At 41.4% G+C, this 19,948-nt stretch overlaps 1 protein-coding gene across 3 annotated transcripts; it reads right to left on the minus strand.

The window, feature by feature from the left end:
• Positions 1-7: 7 nt before the first annotated feature.
• On the minus strand, positions 8-17,593 carry sec16a (SEC16 homolog A, endoplasmic reticulum export factor). 3 transcript variants are annotated; one of them, XM_055052426.1, is made up of 31 exons: positions 17,514-17,593; positions 12,239-15,711; positions 11,997-12,148; positions 11,125-11,213; positions 10,895-11,009; positions 10,565-10,763; positions 10,248-10,431; positions 10,001-10,143; positions 9,682-9,743; positions 9,299-9,437; positions 8,961-9,203; positions 8,777-8,874; positions 8,620-8,701; positions 8,401-8,518; positions 8,179-8,290; positions 7,985-8,090; positions 7,727-7,867; positions 7,524-7,637; positions 7,103-7,304; positions 6,559-7,013; positions 5,725-5,769; positions 5,331-5,495; positions 5,176-5,250; positions 5,035-5,091; positions 4,832-4,952; positions 4,571-4,708; positions 4,177-4,259; positions 3,668-3,739; positions 3,236-3,295; positions 1,472-1,540; positions 8-1,390 (listed from the first exon to the last, which is right to left on the minus strand). In XM_055052426.1, the coding sequence occupies exons 2-31, from the start codon at positions 15,641-15,643 to the stop codon at positions 1,319-1,321; spliced, it is 7,116 nt and encodes a 2,371-aa protein (XP_054908401.1). In that variant the 5' UTR covers positions 15,644-15,711; positions 17,514-17,593; the 3' UTR covers positions 8-1,318. The 3 variants fall into 3 exon arrangements, with proteins under 3 accessions (XP_054908401.1, XP_054908400.1, XP_054908402.1); XM_055052425.1 differs by lacking the exon at positions 17,514-17,593 and adding an exon at positions 17,241-17,400; XM_055052427.1 differs by lacking the exons at positions 3,236-3,295; positions 17,514-17,593 and adding an exon at positions 17,241-17,400.
• Between the last annotated feature and the right edge of the window lie 2,355 nt (positions 17,594-19,948).

Consider the following 19,948-nt stretch of genomic DNA (forward strand, 5'->3'; position numbering starts at 1 on the left):
AACCAACTCATTTCAAAATGCCTTTTTTATGTAGTAAATGAAACCGCTAGACATCTCCATCAAAGTGCTACATAGCGCAAAAATAACTTTATTATTTCCATTTGTTTCCATTATTTGTACTGATGATTCTCTGTCAATGTTTTCACAGCAGAAATTCTAAAACAACGGAGAACACCGGTCGCTGCTGGTTAACAATCCGACTGATGTCTGCAGAATGAGTGACGGAGTAACATCTGGGGGTGACAAACGCCAGACTTGGGGAGTTACATCTGTAAACTAAAATGACAACATATTTAAGAGTACGACTAGCTCACGGTTCACAATTTTAAAGATTTATTGGTATGCAGAAGCAGGCGATACAAACGATTAGATTGTGATTGTAATTTCTTCAATCAATAATGCATCTGGTCAAAGCCTATTTGGAAAAAAAAATTAGTTCATCTCACACCCGCACGCACACATTTTATGTCTACATGTCATAAATACAATCAATCTGATATACAAATATTTGGATAGATTCATTTTCTGCAATATTTAAATTCATCTTGAATCCTGGTTCTTGTTAGTTCCATTTGAAGCCGTCAGCTCAGAACTTTGAGATAACCTTGGACAAAAAGACCCTCTGAGATCTTTGAAGGTGAACAAGTAAGTGGGGACGAAGGGTTAAATACCTGAAAGAAGCAGCCATCAATCCCTGCGTACTTCTCGTTCTTAAATCATCCGACATGCTTTGTTTAGTGGATCTAATGGAAATGTCTACACAGCAAGACCAAACAAGCAAATCATCACATAAGTTGCCACCTTGAGCATGAAGGCTGCTTATAGAAATCTCCAGTATGAAATTAAAAAGGTGCCACTTCCTTTGCATCCTTCACGTATCCGTCCAGACGTCTAGAGCACATCGCGACGCTGGATGATCAGTGTTTTTATCTCTCAGTGGAACAAGGCATGTACACAAATTTTGCTGACATGAACACACAGTTTGTTTGTGTGTGAATGTATCCATGATGCAAATAATTGTTCGACCCCTGTTTGGTTTCAGGAATAAGCCCTTCAAGGAAACTCTGTGCTTGTTACAAACACACACCGGCGACACCTACTGGGCTGATGAAGGTATGAGACAAAAAAAAAAAAAAAAAAACTGGTTAAGCTGTTTTGATGAAAACCCACATGATGGGATCAAGCTTTTTAAATAAAGGCCAAAGGAGGAGTTCTTAAGACAGAGAGCAGTATGTCCATGTGCTTCATTTACTTCCAGGTAGACTCTCATTTTTGTCCATTTAGTCTATTAATTTCATTTCTCTGTTGAGGGGGATGTTTACTTGTACACTGGGTACTGGCGCTGGCCCAACCGGCTAGACCGTTGTCCCCCTCCCGATGGTGCACTTGTCTGGGAAAGAGACAAAAGATATTCAGATGGAAACAACATGGCGGACAGACCAAATAAAACATGCAGCTTTAAAAACCACACCTGTGAAAACTGCGTGGGGTTGTAAAAAGTGACACCTCCTGCAGGTGTAGCGCCCTGGTTGGGATGACTCTGTCCAGGGAAAAGCAGAGGTACTTTGGTACTTCGATGTAGACACATTGATACACAACAAAGAAAGTGGAAAGACGATGCAGACTGGATCCACCATCACAAATCACTGTTGATGCGTATTTCAGTAGCCATGCAAACTAGATGCTAGGGTTAGAGCTACTCGCCGAGGACAACTTTAAAAGTTACATTTAAACCACCTCCAGCATGACTGACTCTGATCATTTAATATTTTTTTTCAAGCAAATTGAATAGGGTCTCACTAACTTAGTGTAGTGAGCCATTGGCTTAAAAAGTTTTCCCAACCATTGCATTTTATTCTTCACATTACAATGTCAAACTTTGATGTATTTTAGTCGGGCTTTTTGTGTGATAAATTTAAAAATTAGTGAATATCAGTGAAAAGAAGGGAATTCTGAGGGAGTTCTCCAAAATTTACTGAGTCTTGGTATGAATCCAGCTGTTCTATGAAGGAACCATAGACAACATGAGTAAAGAAACATAGTGCAACTGCAAATAAACTTAAAACACTTTGCCCAGGCAAGGTGAACATTAGTCAGAGAAGCAACCAAAAAAAACCTGAGACTATTTGCTCACAAGACAATTAATAGTTTTGCACTCCACAAATCTGGCCTTCATGGAAGACAAGCAAAAAAAGTCAATGACTGACTGAAAGGAAACACTGAAAAGTCTAGTCAGCAGTTTACGAGTAATATAAGGATACAGCAAATGGTGAAAGAAGGGGCTCCGGATGGACGATGCCAATATTCATGCTTTTGGCCTACATGTAACAGAAGACCTTTATGGTGAAACATAGTGGAGGCAGGGTCCTGTTGCAGGGAAGGTTATCTTCTTTAGGGACAGTATAGCTGGTCAGAGTTTAACGAGGATGGACGGAGCTAAATAAAGGACGATGCTGGAGGCGAAGCTGTTTAGGGCTGCACAAGTCTTGAGACTGAACAGAACAGCAATACGAACCATTCAGTCGAAGAGAAAATATATTTCTACACGACTATCTACATTCAAGAGACTAACAGGTGAGACTTGAAAGTTACTGCTCACAGATGCTTTCCTGTCAATCTGAGCTATGTGGCTAGGAAGAATAAAAATAAATAAATAAATAATCACTCTATATGTGCCAAACTGGAAGACATATTCTAAAAGCAAACAACATCTAATTACAACTGCAGTGAAGAGTGTTTCTACAAAGTTTGTCCAGAGGAGAGATGGAGATGCCCACAGCGCTTTTCAGATTTTTATTTATGACTTATTTTGATACATTTTACTTTTCTTCCTATCACATTTACTATTTTTTTCTATTACACCTACAATACAATAAGATACAATTGGACAAGTTTGAGGTTGTAATGTGGGAATATGGAAATATATACGTATTTCAGTTAGCAAAGCTTCACTACAGCTGTCAGAAAATCTTTGGACCCCACAAGCATGTGCCAGGAATCAAATTTTATGGCACATGCTTAAAATTTGCAATAACTTTCTTCCTTTGGTGTTTTATTTTCTTAAGAGCAGAGGCGGTAATGCGGGAGACAGCAGGCGGTAACAACAGGTAGACATTCTGGGGCTGATGCTCAGAAAAACATTGGATGTAAAAGGTGAAGTTTGAATGATGAGATGCTACAGAACAGAAACAGGAAGATGCTGGCAGGGCATTATTTAAAGACAGACTAGAAGTACCTGGTTTAAATGCTGACTCACTTCGCGTGATAAAGAACTCATTGAGCTAGAACGTGACAGCTAAAGAAAACAAGTAGGAAGGGAACAAAAAGAGAAAAAAAAATCCCATCACCCCATATTAATAATTGTTCATGCACTTGATTAGATCAATTTCACAATCAAGTTAAGAGTAAAACTAAGTAAACAAGCATTAAAACAACTGTAGTTCTTAGAAAACAACACCACACTGATGGAATTATATTACAGAGACATGGAATAGAAATTATAGTAATTATCCAGGCATTCAGCATGAAAAAGATGAGAGTTAAGGTTGGTATGCATGCATCCTTGAGTCTTCTCTTACAAGAACTTAAAAAAGTAAACTATGCAGACCAGCTTTATGTCATTGTGCCATAAAGCATAAAGCTCATTATAATGACAGATGGATCTTACCTCTCCTGACTGTGACCCATCTGGAACCGGAGGGCCTTCTGGGGCTGGTGGTAACAGCGTGGGGTTGAACACCTGAGCCGGTCAAAAGACTCAAGATGAGTAAAACTGCAACTTTGTACCTTAAAAATTGGATTTTCATCTTGACATTTTGAAGGATAGTGAAATATTTACATTAATGAAGTATAATTGAAGGTGGTAAGCACACTTTCATGTTATTACTCCATACATTTCCAGAATATTTATTTAATTTTTTGTCTACTTTTAAAGTACAAATACAATAGTTCACTTTCTGATACACGGCAGATATTCCAAAATATGTTAGGCTTTGAACACTGAAATAGACAAAGAACACATCGCTTGATTCCCCAATGAGAATAATGTCCAGAATACAAACGTTTCCCCCTACTCCACCCTGATCCAGATATGGAAAATAATTTTAATTTTCATCCACGCCCAGCCTGCATAGGAATGCAGGATGTTGTGCAAATGTTCAAAAAAACCAAAGGAACCTGTGGAGCAGCGCTGCTGCTGGGTGAATTCTGCTCTTGATTTCCACCTTCACTGCCTTCCTGAGGCTGCTGGTCACTGGGAGCTTCAAATAAAGAGAGAAACAAAAATATTTCATTTTGTTTGAACTTTATTAGCTTTTTTCAGCTTATCAACAAAAAACTGAAAAGAAAAGATATCTAAGTTTCACTGTTGTCTTAAATTTGGGCAAAAACAACAACAAAAAAAAGCTTGAAGAGCGACACATCTTATCTGTCATCTAGTTACATCTCAAAGACTTTTGAACTCTTCAAATCAAAGTTAAGGTATAATGTCAAAAAACATCTCTGACTGAATTCCAGTCAGAGATGTTTTTAAATGTTCTTGGTTCGCTCGTTGTATTTTCATGACACACACCTGAACTAGGCACAAACAGGTTAGCAGGCATGGGCATGGGGGCCAAAGGAGCAAATAGGTCCACAGGAGCCGGGGCCACTCCACTCGGCTTAGCTGCTCCGCTCGGGTTCAGAACGTCCACATATCTGCTCCTAGTGCCTGAGAAGACACAAACAGTCAGACAAATTGCAATTAAGGATTTAAAAGATAAATGGTAGAAACAAATTTCTGCCCTGAAAAGTATGAGGCCGAGTCAAATTTCCAATCGACTGTGCATCTTACCTGCTTTTCTGGAAAACATGTTGACGGCAGACCCAGCACCTGGAGGGGCAGTGGACCCCCCAGGACCAGGCATCTGAGGCATCTTGGGAAAACCGGTTGGAGGTGGAGGAGGAGGCTTACTCTAACAGAATAAAAACAAACCCATCAAAAAAAGGCTTGTTTAATATTTATATTTTTAAAATATCATTTTATCAAACACTGACCTCTTCTTCAGGCTCATTCAAGTCAACCCATCTATTTTTCTTTTCATCCCAAACAATCTGGCAACGATAAACACATAAACCCATAGATTGGTAAAGAACAGTTCTAGAGTTAAGGTGCAAGGAAATAAAATAATAACTTACAGAAGGATTTTTATCATCCGGCAAGTGAGCCTCATTTTTTCTCTTCCCAAAGGGCCAAAAAGACCAGCCTTTACTCTGTTTGCATGGAAAGGAAGCGAAGCGTTAAACTGTGTAATATTGCAGTGTGAAGCTTTTGAAACCGTGAGAAAATGAACCTTTTCTGGAGAATCCTTCTTGGCTTTCCTGGCCTCCTCTTTGCGTGGCTGTTCGGGAATCGAGGGCGGAGGTGGAGAGGTCTGATTTACAGCAGAGTTGCTCCGCTCTCTTCCACCGGAGTGAGTGGAAGATTCAGAGGCCCTGCGAGAGCTGCGCCCAGATGGCTGGAAAACAAAATATTCTGATAAGAACACGCTTTGATATGCTCTGTAATTTACATAAAAAATGAAATACTTAGTAGATAAAACTCAGGGCATCACCACATAATAGTAAATCAGGTCATTTTAGTGAGTAATAATCATCTCAGGGGAATTTTGAGACATTAAGCTTTGGTATGAAATGTCAAGTGTTACTTCTATATGCAGTTACTTCGGCCTGGATACACCAACATACCAAATGCATTGAAGATTGTGAAGTTGTTCGTGATCTCCTCGGACCCTGCGGAACCAAATAAACAAGGCAAGCATTTCCTCTTGTATTAGTGGTTTCCAACATTTTTACCACATTGACCAAAATCATCAAGTTAGTGCTCCAGAAATTCAATATATATTTCTATCAAAAATATAGAAATATATTTCTATATATTTCGAGAAGATAATTGCATACTAAAATTTGTCATTTTCAATTCAGTTTATTAATTTATATGGAATCAGTTCACAACAAATGACATCTAGAGACACTTTGGAAAAAGTAACTTCAATCTAATCATATATACATTCCAACTGATCTGAACAGTAAAATAAGCTCAGTTAATTATTCAATGTAGCTTAAAAAGTTTCTCACTTAGGAAACCCAGAAGATTGCATCGAATCATTGACTAAATTAGGTCGCTGGTATTTCAATAAAATGAACAAAGTCTGATTTTTGTAAGGAAATGATCTATAAATTATTGCAGATTTGAAATGTAAAAGAGACTTTGTATGTCTGCCTTATTACAAAAATTAAAAATGGAAAAAAGATTCCAAAATTGTCTAAAATGAATCATTTTTTGTTTTAAATTTCCTTTTTGGAAAAAACAAAAACAAAACTAAAAAACACTAGCAGTACTGAGTCATGTTTGGTGAATGGGTCAACCCCAGTTTGCCTGTGCTGGTGTGTAAAAGTGTAGCCATTTGTCAATGGGGTCAGAGGCTACTGTTAATTTAGATTTTGGACAACCCTGTCTCATATTAAAAAATTAAAACTTATTTTAGGTTGTTTAAGAACTGCAGGCTGGTAAATACTGACCATGATAGCCATGTGGTCATACAAATCCATCTGAGGTGTGAAGGAGCTTCTGTGTGGGGAGGATGATATTGGATGTGTGGGATGCATCTCCGGGTGGGGCTGGGGCGGCTGCTCCATGGGGGCCATATGTCCAGGAGAGGGAGGCATGTGCTGGGGCATCTGAAAAGGTGGGTGAGTCATTTGAACAGGTGAATGTGGCACCTGTGAGGGAAGCATGTGAGGCGACATTTGGCCCTCTTGTGGTGGGGGAACAAATTGCTGGTGGGCTCCGGGATAGGCCTGCTCATGTTGAGGGTGGAAAGGGGGGTGGGCGACGCCAGGATCCTGTGGAGGGAATCCAGGCATAGGGATTTGGCCCGGTGGTCCACTGGGGGACACGGGGTAGAACTGGGGCACATCGCTTGAGGGTGGGAGCTGAGCTGGAGCCGCTCCCTCATGGAGAATTGAAGAGGGAGCTGGAAAGAAGTGAAAGAGATTCAATCTATCTGCCAGCACTAAGAGCTAATCCTACACAGAGCAAAAGTTTGAACACATTCACACGCACCTGGAGGCATTAACTGTACTGCCTGTGGTTGAGGCCCAGGCATTAATGAGCTCATGAGCTGGTTGTCGGGGGCCTGGCCGTCCACTTCCAGAGGCATGCTGTAAGGTTCAGGTGGACTCTGGGGCTCCAAGTCTGAACTTTCGCTGATGCAGTCAAACTGTGCAGGAGTACTTCTGTCCCTGTTGTATGTGATCACACCAGTCTTACAAAAAGAGAGAGAAGAAATGATCAAATATGTTGATTGTTTAAAATTCCATGGTTTGTTTAAGCCAATCTACATCTGCTCAGTTTCTGAAAAATAAAACCTTATGTCGAATTTTTGAAGACATCTATTGTTACACAGTTCCCTGCTGGAACTAGCAAAAAATGTTTGTAATTATATTATGCCACAAGGTGACGTAGAACCGTTGCTCTTCCTCACCCTGATCTGTCCATCCAGCTGTTTGAGGCGGATCAGCCATTCAGGCTCAATGAATAGCTCCTGCTCAGGTCTTTCCTTTAGTTGCGGATCAAAGAACCGCAACTTTTCTGACATCTTTAAGCAAAAAGAAAATAAATGAATAAACCACACGGGTCAAAAAGTAAAATATAAAAAGATATCAACAGGAAGGAACAACTACAAACCTGTATGATCTGGCTGATGAACACAGGGGAGTAGTAGGAAGCATGCATAAGAACCGTCTTTGCTATAACTTCACAGTAATGAAAAGCTTGGGCAGACAGGCCTGATTCAGCCAGTCGGCATGCATAGATTAGTTTAAACACCTGATGGAGGACAGAAGGAGAGAATATAGTCCTCAGATATTTTATTTACAATGTAATTATGAATGTAAAAACATATGAAATATATTGAACAGGCTTCTAAAAATAACAAAAACCCACCTGGAAGTTGGGCAGTGAACAAGGCTGGGAGCCCAGAGACTGAGCGTACTCATAGGCCTCCGTCCTCTGGATTGCTTCATTGGTGGCAAACTGATTAAAGGCCAAACTGAACGCAAGACACAGAGTTAAATGTCTGGCTTGTTTTCAGTTTATGTCAAAAGACATATCCAAGATGGTGTGTGTTTTGGGCTAACCTGTGGTTGGATCCAAGCAACACCAATTTGGTGCTCTTCTTGGTGTAAACCCCCAGGCCAACTTGGGCCATCAGGTAGCAGAAGTGAGCAGCGTCAGTCAGCCCTTTGGAAGCTTTGCCAAAGCAGAAAAAAAAAGGTCAAACATGTTAGGAATGAAGCTACTAGCTGCCATTAATGTCAATATAACTTCCACTGGACAGAGTCTCAATAAAATAATCATACCCAGAGTGTCACCCATAGTGGTGATGGTGCGAGTGTCCAAGTCCATATTGTGTGTTAGGTTTGAGAGGACCATGGCCAGATGGGGGCGCCAGTCACCCCACTTCTCCTCTCCACAGCACTGCATATGTGAAAAAAGGAACGTTCAATTTAGACAGCTGGAAAATTATAGTCAACAACTTCTTCAGCACACCAGCTTAAAAACAGGTCATAAGGACGCACCGTAGCTGAAGCAGGCATTCTCCCTGACATCAGCTGGTACATTGTTTGGAGAGGGTCATTCATGGGCAAACTATTAGCAAACCTGAAGAAAAAAAACATTTTAATAATGAGAAAACCATAATTATAGGTTAAGTAGCTTCAACTGCAACTACTTCACCTTGTCATGACACGTGCGTGTGTCCTGCTGTCCATCTTACTAGCCAACAGCAGGGCATGACCCCAGAGACCTCCTTTCATGGCTGCTTCAAGGGCATCCTTTTTTCATCGGACAAAGAATAAAATGTGTCGGATATGTTTGGCTTAAAATATTACTTCATTTTGCTAATCACTGTATCGCCTACCTTTTTGCGGCCAAACAGAAGCAGCTCTCTGAAGCGCTCCGTTTCCTTGCCAACGTTCTCTGGGACAATCATGAAAGTGTCGGACAGAAGGGACAGCGGTCCAGCTCCAGGCTCCTCTTCCGCTCGTGCAAGAGGTTCATTGTTGAAATCAATCAAGTTGGCTTCGTTGGGACTCTTGCCAGGCAGCCAGACAGAGCGATGCTCCTTCAGCAGGAGGTCAGCAATGTCTGTGCCCACCACAGTCTGAGGAAATGGAAAACAACAGTAAGAAAAGAACAAATTTTAATCAAATAATAATTGTGCTGGTAGATTAACAGCTGCAGGTAGCACAGACTCACCCCATTCTGTCTACAAAGCAGTACAATGAAATCCCAGAGCAGGCGGGCAGAGTCTCTGTCCAGCAAGTTGTTGTCACGCGAACACTCCACTGCTTTGTTTTGAGAGAATTTTATCACGTCAACCTTGTGGGTCTCCTCCCTGTTGACATGACAGAAAATGTTAAGATATAATATGTTTCATTACAAAACCCTAAACTGCAGCATGAAAACCTAAATTTAGAATTCATTTCAATGTTGTTTGAACTCAACATTCTGCTTTTTTGTTACACTACTTCGCATTATTTGGATCATTGAAAACCTGAAGTCTGGTTCTTTAAGGAATTTCCTTTCACCAAAATTCTGTGAATTATTTCAGATGGAGATAACTAGATAAATACACTTACTTAATCAGAGGTCCAGGGAAACCTCGCAGCTCAGCCTGATCCGCGGTGTCCTGCAGCATCGTCTAAAAGAAGAAGTAGAAGATAAAATACATGACATATTCTTTACATTATTTTCTGCTCACAATCATCTAAAATGTTTCTATCTCCAAAAAGGTGATAGAAACAAATTTTACAACCTATGACCCATAAATTAAGGAATGCCTACTTTACCGTTAATGCATAATGGCATAACGTAACTTAATGTGTGCTGAAATTGAAACCTCAAAGCTCTGCAAAAATATAAATAAAAACATTTTACAATTTTTTACAGCAAATGTACCTCCATGTTGTGGATCTCAACCAGAGCAGGCTGCCCAGCCGAAGGGAGATTGGGCAGGACTTGGATCAGATGACCTCCAGGTCCAAAGCGAGCACAGCGATGGGGCATGGTAAACTTTTCTGGAGTTGCAGGACGAGGGGGAGCTGAAAGGGAAACAATAGGAACAGTGTAAGTAATTGAGATATAATAAAGAAAAAAAACATTTAGTACTTGGAGAATCATATATCCAATATATTTGTAAGATTACGTTGCTCTGGTGCAATCCAGGTACTGTCTGCAGTGTACTCTGAGGGATACATGTACTGGCTGTAGTTCTGAGTAGCGTCCGTTTGATTTGGATACTGGCCATAAGAGTAGTCAACTGGGAGAGTCGATTGTGTTGTGTCATAAACTGCAGACACCAAGTCAGGCTGGCTCCTGTACACCTGGCTCTGCATTTGAAGTGCAGAAAAGAAAGAGTAGAGAACAAGGTGGCAGATGATCCAAGTACCATAAAAAAAAAGAAAAAAAAGCAAACAGCATTTTTTATTGCCTATGAAATAAAAAGGAGCCATGACAGTTCACCTGCTGTGACCGTGAGCTGAAGCTGCTTCGTCTGCTGTGATGACTGGTGGAGCTGTGCACACTGTGTGCCGACTGCTCACTATGCACGCTGTGCCGGTCAAAGTCATCGCCGTAAGCATCTCTCCCGCGCACATTATCGTCATCAAAACTGCGATCATATCCAGGATAGTACTGCCATTGGTCGTCGTAGCCATCTTTCCTGTCAGCGAACCAATAAAACACTCAGCAGGAGTAAACTGATAGGACTCATTCATAGCTGCGGTGTTTTACATTTTGTTGACTTCATTGTACTTTTTACTAAAATGTACAAAAAGTATTAATAATGCATACCTGGACGGATATTGCTGATTGTAGTAGCCGTTTCTATATGCGTCATTGTAATAAGACCAATAGGATTGATCATAGTATCCTCTGTATCGCTGGTCGTACTGTCCGTAGTTGTATCCTTTTTAAACAAAAAATTGAGAAAAACAGAAGGAAATTGACAAATACATGAAATTTTTTATTTCATAAATCATTGTCAAATTGACAATGTATCAGTATATATGTGTAGCTCATACCTCTATAATCGTAGTGCTTGGGGTAATCTGCATAATATTCACCGTAGGCACTTCGGTTTTGCCGTTGGTAATCTTCAGAATAACCTTGCCTGAAGGACAACACAAGATGACATTTCACAGGACCGGCCCACGTGGCTCAATACAACACATGACATTGAAACATGCACAAAGTGTAATTTCAACATGCAATACCAAAAATGATGCTGCAATTAGGGAACCTTGTCTGTGTGCTGACTAAAGACTGATAAAAAATGTAGAGTTTTTAACAATAAATGATTTCAAAGTAAAGGGTGCAAAATAAAATCATCAATGTAATTTCTGTTTTGCATTAAAAATGCATAAAAGATCACTTGGAAATTGCAATGTTTCCGAGTATACATCTCATTGCCAATTGCAGCAACTGGCAATGAGATGTAGAGGCTGTTGGATGGAGTCTCACTCCGGTGAATTCACACACTTGACACAGCGGTAACAGTGTGTTATAGTTGCATTAATTTTTTACTTATTAAGTATTATTATGGTAAGTACTTATTCATTGGAGTCAAAGGTAAAGTGGAGAGCAGATTGCTGCTTTCAGGGATTGTAGCTTCAGATATGAGCCGATTAAATAGACAGTAAATATACAAATATTTGTACATTTCTTATTTTTTAACTTATTTTTTATAAATTATAGTCATTTATTTGTTTTTCTGAAAGATTTTGTCATGCAATTAATTGATTAAATGCTTTGCGACAGGCTTAATGGTGGTAAATTATTACACCTCACACAAACAAAGTAGTGATATTTTTTCCAACAATTCTGACTTTTAACTATTGAATTGAAGAAGATTGTGAAGGTTAGACACTGAAGCAAGACTGACTGCTTCACTAACCTGGACGAAGGCCGGTCTGAGTACTGACTAGTCCTTGAACTGGGTCGGTCCGACTGTGGTTCTCTGTATTGGTAGTTTGGATCACGGTAACCTGGGTTCTGTCCGTCATATCTCCCATACCAAGGATCTCCTCTGCCTCGGTAGTTTGCATCCTGACAGGAAAGCATAAAAAAATTGATTAATAAAGATGGACACACAAGGCCACAGTGGCTCATAAATGCCAAAATTGCCTCAACCCTTACTTGATAATATTGCTGCATTCTAGGATCACCAGGTGGAGGTGGATACTGGCCTGGAGGATACTGCCCTCTGCTATCTGCATATTCTCCATAGTTTCCATAGTAGCTGCTGTACATCTGCCCAGATCCAGGAGGAGGAGGAGGAGGATGCACGTAGCCTTGATGGCTGCCTGCAGAGGAGGGTGGTCGGGGAGCTTCAGCTGGAACTGCTTGGGAATCCCCCGGATGTACAGACCCCTGGGTGCCTGGGGGGCACACCCCAGGAGCAGCAGCAGGAGGAGCATTCCCTCCAGCAGGACCTTGAGCCAGAGTTGAATATTGACCATGAGAAGGTTGGGCTCCACTGACAGGAACAGCAAAAGCGTCCTTCTGTCCCTGCAATGCAACTTGAGAATCGGCCGTCTTAGGAGGTTCACTTTGCGACTGCTGAGTGTTTGAAGCAGCTAGAGACGGTCCTGGTGGAGCTTGTGAGGTGGATGTAGAAATTGCTGTCTGGATAGAGAGATTCCCTCCATCTCTTACTCCCTGCTGAGCATCCTTGGTAACCTGCAGGTAAAATCCATTACTAGACTGTGACGACTCATGCAAAGACGACGGCTGGCCGTACGCCTGGCTCTGGCCATGTGATTGGTGCATAGAAAAATCAAGCAGTTCGTAGTTTAATGTCTGATTATGATTAGAGACGGAAGCAGTCACGAGAGAAACGGGCTGTGAATTAACAGTAGGATGGCTTTCTGCCCCCAATGATTGGCCCCTTGAAAGAGGAGGGTGAACAGGTTGAGAGAGCGGTGGAGTTGTGATTTCCGAAGAAGCTCCAACTGTTTTGTCACAAGTGAGATTGAGCGGACCCTGATTAGGAGCGGAGGAACAGAAAGACGCGGGCCCAGAAGAAAAGAGCGGATTTTGCTTAGAAGGTAGGGTTGATGGTTGAGAGATACTGGCACCAAGCCCTTGTGCGGGAGGTCTTTCGGGGGACACAACTTCTCCATGATTAGCCTGAGTGGATGACGGATTAGGAATGCTGGGGGGAATCACACTGTAATTGGATACCGGCGGGGCAATTAAAACAGGCTGATGAAGTGAGCCAGACACGAGCAGAGATGCGTAACCCAGGCTGCTTTGAGAGTCAACTGGCTCCACATCACTCACCTTTGGTGGGTTTTCTAGGTTCTCTGAATGCTGCTGAGAGGCTGGCTGAACTCTTTGCGAGGCCTGTAGGTCCAGTGGACAATCCTCTGGTGGCTGGATGACATCAGCACTGGGTTCTCTTAATGGGGCCAAAACTGTGAGGGCTGCAGGGGCGAGGAGGATATTGGTACCCAAGCTCGTATGGTCGTTCTGAGCCCACAGAGTAGTGGCCGGACTCTCGCAGGGCCGATTGGCCCCAAAAGCACGAGATGAAGGTTGAGAATGAGGATGTACCACCGAGTGTGTTTGACTTGATAATACATCGCCGAGAGCAGAAGCTGGAGCTTGTCCTGGCCCATAGATGTTCTCCATATTGTCTGGCGGCTGCTCCAAGTTACCAGATGTGGAATCAGAACCTCCTTCAGCAACCATTTTAGCCCTATCAACTTCAGCAGGACGCACTCCAACACTATGTGAACGTACGGGTTCAAAAGAGCTGTTAGCGCTTGCTTGGAAAATCCCAGTTGGTTTTGGTGGGCTGGGAGTGGGGTGCCACATATGCTCTACTGAACCTTGCACTCCTACATTGCCACTTGGAGATGTATCGATCTGCTCAAAGTAGCCTCCGGTAGCAGCAGCGACGGCAGAAGAAGAGGCATTAGGATTATCGGCGAGACGAGGGCTTTCCTGCTGAATAAAGGTACCTTCGACTCCCTGGTGCCGACGGGGGTCGGTTCCACTTCCATGGCTCAAATTGCTGTAGTTGGATGACACGCTCGCAGATCTCATTGGTCTTGGGACTGAATCCGGAGTTTCCAGGTTGGGTCCAGTTTCAAACTGGTCAACTGGGTTACATGCAGCAATAGCAGCAGCAGCACTGGTGCTGGATTCGTTGGGTAAAACTTCCTGGTTTGGAACACACTCCAAATTTTCCACATGGTCAAAATCATTATCCGGGAGCTTCTGGATGTGCCCTTGTAAAGGATGACTGCTTTCATTCATGTAGGGAAGGCGTGAATGATCTGGAGCAGGCACTCCTTGGTAATCTACAGTCAGATCTGAATGACTACTATGAGATGGTGGATTGCTGTTATGCTGAAAAGATGCAGCAACACCATTTAATGTTTTATTCCTCTCATCAGCAAGTGTTTCCTCATTTTCCACATCACTCCCTTTGAAGAACATCGAGATTGTACCAGAATCTTGACTCTGTACATCTGTGCCAGGGACAGAACTTGGCCCAGGTTGACTGACAGAATACAGCCCCGTACTGGAAACATGAGGAGATCCAGCAGTGTCTATAGGTGGCTGATGATGGCTCGAGCCAGTACCCATTTGGTGGTAGCCGGAGTCCTGCACTGGTTGGTTGAACCACAAGTCATGGGGCCCAGAGCTCTGACTGAAATAACTCTGGGTTTGGAAATGTGAGTTGAGGTGCTGGGGTCCATTTGGGTCAGGCAACAAAGAGCTGGCAGCAGCAACAGGGTTCTGAAGAGAAGAAGGGGGGTGAATTTGTGGATGTCCAGAGAAAGCTGGAGGGGTGGGGGCACTGTGGTGGGGTGACTGGCTGTGGGAGGGGTACATCTGGGTTTGTGGTGGTATATTTGAGGGCCGTGCTGGTGGATCAACAGTTGGTTGAAAATAGTTTTGAACTGAGGGAGGCCGGCTTGAGTGATCAGGAGCCCACTGAGTAGATGAAGTTGAGGATGGAAGGGGTTGAAAAGGCAAAGGATGACCTGGATGATGTGCCTGAAAGTCCTGGTTAAAAAGTGTACTACTAGGTGCTGGTGACGTATGTGATGCATCTGTGGACATAGTTGCAGTTGGATCTCTTGAATTAAAATAGTCCTGTTCACTATTAGCCGATGCATATCCTGTGGGACTTGGAGATGGGAAAACACCAGCAGATGGTGCATCCTGAGGGGTGAATAAAGTCACCCCTGACAGAGATTGTGCTGGGGGACCAGCCACTGCAGCTGGAACATTTTCAAGCAACTGCGGTTGTGGAGGGAGTCCAGAACCGAGCTGAGAGTACATGGCATTAGGTGGAGTTTGCATTTGTGGTGGGGTGCTGTTAGGTATTGTAGGAAGACCACCTGCAGCCATGGGGGTTTGAGCTCTGCCAAAAGCAAAAGGGTCTGTTATGGGCTGGGTAGGAGGTGGCATAGTAGCTGTCACTGCTGCTGCATGCTTCTGAGGCCTTATTCTGCCTGTCATATTAGGCATGGAGGCCCGGGGTGGTCCAGCCCGAGGAGGTCCAGCCCGAGGGGTTGGTTGCATGTCTGCACAGCAAGTCAAATGACCAGGTCACTGAAAGATGTTACCAAAGAGACTGAAGTCAGGCGTAGCTGTAAGAAGTAAAGGAAAAGGGAAAGGGTTAATAAAAGCAGCACATGTTCCTTTTGAAGGGACATTACCACACCTTTATTTGTGTAAAAAATACAACGTGGCAGCTTCTACATCAGAAAGTGTTTCAGCTATGAATACGTCTTCTCTGCATCGCCCCTTTAACTTATCTCATGCATGTTAAGAAAAAGCATACTTAAATCTGCTGCTATGCACAAAAACAGTGATTTTAAAAGATGGAAGTGTTCACCTTTCCTTGACAGATTAAAATTGAATCTTATTTCAAAGAAGTCTTGTAGAAATATGAAAAATCCCATTGTTATTCAGAGGCTAAGACAATGGCAACTAACTATTTCGTCTACTCATATATGCTTGTAGCATAGCTACATTTGCAGTTGATTCTGCTCATCATGTAGTCGTAATGGCCCCAGCATTTTTAATCTATCAACTGCAATCAAAACAAAACTGGTTAATGAAGTACTGATCTCCTCCTCCAGAATTTCACAAAAAGTTTTAAAAAGTGAACTGAAAATAAAAAGCCTTACTTCTGCTTTCTGTATTTTTAATTAAACAAGAAAAGAGCTGACTGACAGGCATTAGTAAACAGAATGAGCAACAAGAAACCTATGAGATTTCTGTAAAACGATACAAAAAATGCCTTATGTGATGTCATCAGAGGTATGTGTGTTTTTTGGGAGGATGAATTTTAGCTTCAGTAAATGAACTACCCCAATAGCAAAACACAAACATTGACCACGTCATATTGTTGGGTAAAATCTGCATCTTAACCAAGGGTGATTCATCTAAAATAAAAGTACAATGATTTTGACTGCAGCATGGGGAAGAACAACAATATTGTTTTTAATATGAATCCATTAAATTGGAATTAGCTCTGCATATCACCAGATAAACAAAGCATAAAATCACTGACTCAAAAAGCACTGACTAGTAACTAGACAACAAAGTGCCCTTAGATTAATACATCTATGTGATCTGACAATAACACATGCAGTGAACTTCGACTTCGTTTAAATCCTGTCCTTTGTTATTGTGCGTCTGTCACATGGAAGCTAAGAAGATCTACGTGAATATGCTAAGCTAGAGAGGAGGATCAATAACAGCCACATCTCACACGGAAGATAAGTAGGTTCAGTCAGTCGGAAGAGCGATCCAAGATTTTTCAGATGATCAGGTTACAAATTTATCAAAAACAACCTGGTAGGCTAGCGATAACTATGTTGAAACTCGAAGTTCTAAAAAGTCAAAAAGTTAGCTGCAACCTTGCAACTTGTCACCGATAGCCGGAATTAGCTATTACATAACCGAGGCTAGCTCTCTCTGGTCAGGCTCGACATTAAGTTACCGTTACACATTAAGCTGCCTTGGAGGAAGGGTCCAGAGAGAGCTCTGGCTCAACAGCTAACAGGAACGCTACATGTCCACAGCGGCACACAGCAAAATACTAACACTATACAGTAGCTTATAAGGGACAAAGTCGAGCAAGAAGACGGACATCGTGTTGTTATCGTACCAACTCTTCAGTGACAGGAAAACACACGGCTAAGTTACGAGTCCCTAGACAATCCTAGGGTGATTTAACAGGTTCACTGCCTGGTCAGCTAGCCTTAGCATTGCTGCTTAGTTAGCACCGCCAGCTAACTAGCCTGTGCTAACTAAAGGGTAACAGTGCAATTCCTCTTAGGGGCACGACATTAGAACCCTTGTCGTACAACTTTGTTAACTGCGCTATATGACCAATATTACACAATGTCGAAAACATTCATATATAAAAGTACGCTCTTACAAATATGCAGGACTGTAAGTCTCACACAACGCCACCATCTTCAATGAACACATCCTACTAGGCTACGTGTACAAGCTCCGTCACGGCCCAAACAACAATTACGTCCAAACGGGGCGGGGCCTGTTCGACTCCAGAGTGGAGAAAAATTTAATTAAACAATGAGCAAAAAGGAATAGTCATTTACAAATGAATTATACTGAGTTATATATTTCAGTGGGCACAAATTATTTACTACAAATTAAGTTTTTCAGAGACGTATTTATTAATGTATTTGTTTTTCATACCGTCGTGGTATAAGGATATCGTGTGTATAGCACATTTCACATTGCTGCTGGAATGCGTTTTGCAAATAAAATTTGATTTATTGAAGTTTCAGTTTCTATTAGTTAGAAGCGATCATCGTCAAATTTAATGTGATAAATGACTGAAATATTTCACAGTGTCGGTAATAAATTAATGAAATTAAACTTTCCCTTTTTGAGTTGAATTACTGAAGTAAAGTAAACTTTAAATGACACTCTAATTTATTGTGATGCACCTGAAAGGCAGATATCCATATTCTGGAATGCTCTCTGAACAGCACATCCGTGTAGGCACCACATTTACCCATTAGGGGGCGTTAAAGGCCCACTTAGGCCATTTAGAACCTGGACAATCTTAAACTTGTGGCAATGTTTACTTTCCGTTTTAGTTTGTTTAGATCCTCGATATCATGGTAGCTTATTTGCATGGAGTCAAGAAAAAACCCCCAAAAAACAACATTATATTTTGTAATGTATTGATACTTTGAGCTTAAACTGGCTGTATATAAAGTACTGGGCGAGAAGCATGCTCAGTAAGATTTTAGGTTCTCACATTTTAGTTGGGAGAGCCAGGTGAGTTGCACAAAAAAAAAATCACTAATACATTGATATTTCATCTATTTATCATAATTATCCATTATAATTTTTACATTATTATTTGCATTCAATTCTTTTCAATATTAAGGTTGCAAAGAATAAGCCAAGATTATTTATAAAGCGTGTTTTACAACAAAAACAACTGAACAAAATGTTTATCATGATAGAATAAAAAAAAAAAAAAAACTGTGAAAAATAAAACCATAATTTAATTTTAAACATCTTGAGGAAATCAATAAAATGAAAAATAGTTTTTGCAATTTTCTTCTACTGTTTAAATTGTGGCTTGTTTCATTTTTTTTAATTTAGTCAGTCATCAACAGCAGGACATTGAACACAGGGACAAAGCAAACATGGCATTGTTTTTTTCGTTTTTTCTTCTCTCCTTCTTCCCACTCCCCATCTTTCTCTCCCTCACCTTTTCCTTCTTTTAGTTCTGTCCCCTCCCTCTCTCCATCCATCCATACCCAGCCCAAATTGTGACTTTTATCTATAAATATTTTAATAGGTTGTTTTGATAGGCTGCACATCAAGTAAGGAATCATTAAGTGATATACCGAAACTATGAATCTTTAAATCCCCTGTTTCCAAGGAACTGGAACGTGGAACAAACAAAATCAACAAAACTAACCAAATGCTGCTGGTGCAGAGTGCAAACCCTCACCCTCATACAAATACAACTTTGTCTTGTTCACACAAATACTTTCGCTCAGACTTGTCAACCGAAACCTGCCCTCCCAACTGCGTGTGTCTGGAGACAGTAAGCCATGGGGCAGGTTGGAACAGAAAACTGCTGGTTTACATCTGAACCCCCCCGTGGCTTGTCCAAATGAGGCAGGAGAAGCGTGTTGAGTAATCAGAAACCTCTGCTACAGTGAAATTTCTGATGATGGAGCCAAATTGCATTCAAATAAAGTATGCTGTCTCCATGAGATGAGAAAATGCACAATTAGTAATTTATGAAATACAATAAGAAACAATTGTGTAAAATTGCATCATATTATTAAATAAAATAAAGATAGACCGGGTGATTTATGGTTTATTTAATGCACAATTAAATACATGGCCCAGTGGTTCACACTCCTGCTTGCAGCAAGAAGGTCAATTGCAAGCCTGGGCTCTTTCTGCAAGCAATTTGCATGTGTTCCTTGTGCATTGGTGTGTTTGTTTCCTGGTACTCTGGCTACCTCCCACAATCCAAAAAATATGAATGTTAAGACTCCTGGTTTGCACGGTCATCATGTATCTCATCTTTGGCCTGCACTGATCTGGCAACCTGTCCAGGATATCCTGCAACATGACTGTTGGAGATGGGCACCAGCAAACACGGTGGTGGCAGGTTTTTGTTGGGGGATTGCTTTTCTTTAGAAGGGGTAGGAAAGGGAGTGAGGCATATCTATTCAAGCCATTAGCTTGAATAAAATTACATCTTCCCTTAACACTATTTCAATTTTTATTATCTATTCATATGTAAAAATAAAATTCCCTTTTCTGTCATTTTCAAAATGCAACAACAACAGAAAACGCTTTGGACGA

This window comes from Poeciliopsis prolifica, unplaced genomic scaffold (genome assembly GCF_027474105.1).
Source record: "Poeciliopsis prolifica strain line A6 unplaced genomic scaffold, Auburn_PproV2 SCAFFOLD035, whole genome shotgun sequence".
Classification (NCBI taxonomy): domain Eukaryota; kingdom Metazoa; phylum Chordata; class Actinopteri; order Cyprinodontiformes; family Poeciliidae; genus Poeciliopsis; species Poeciliopsis prolifica.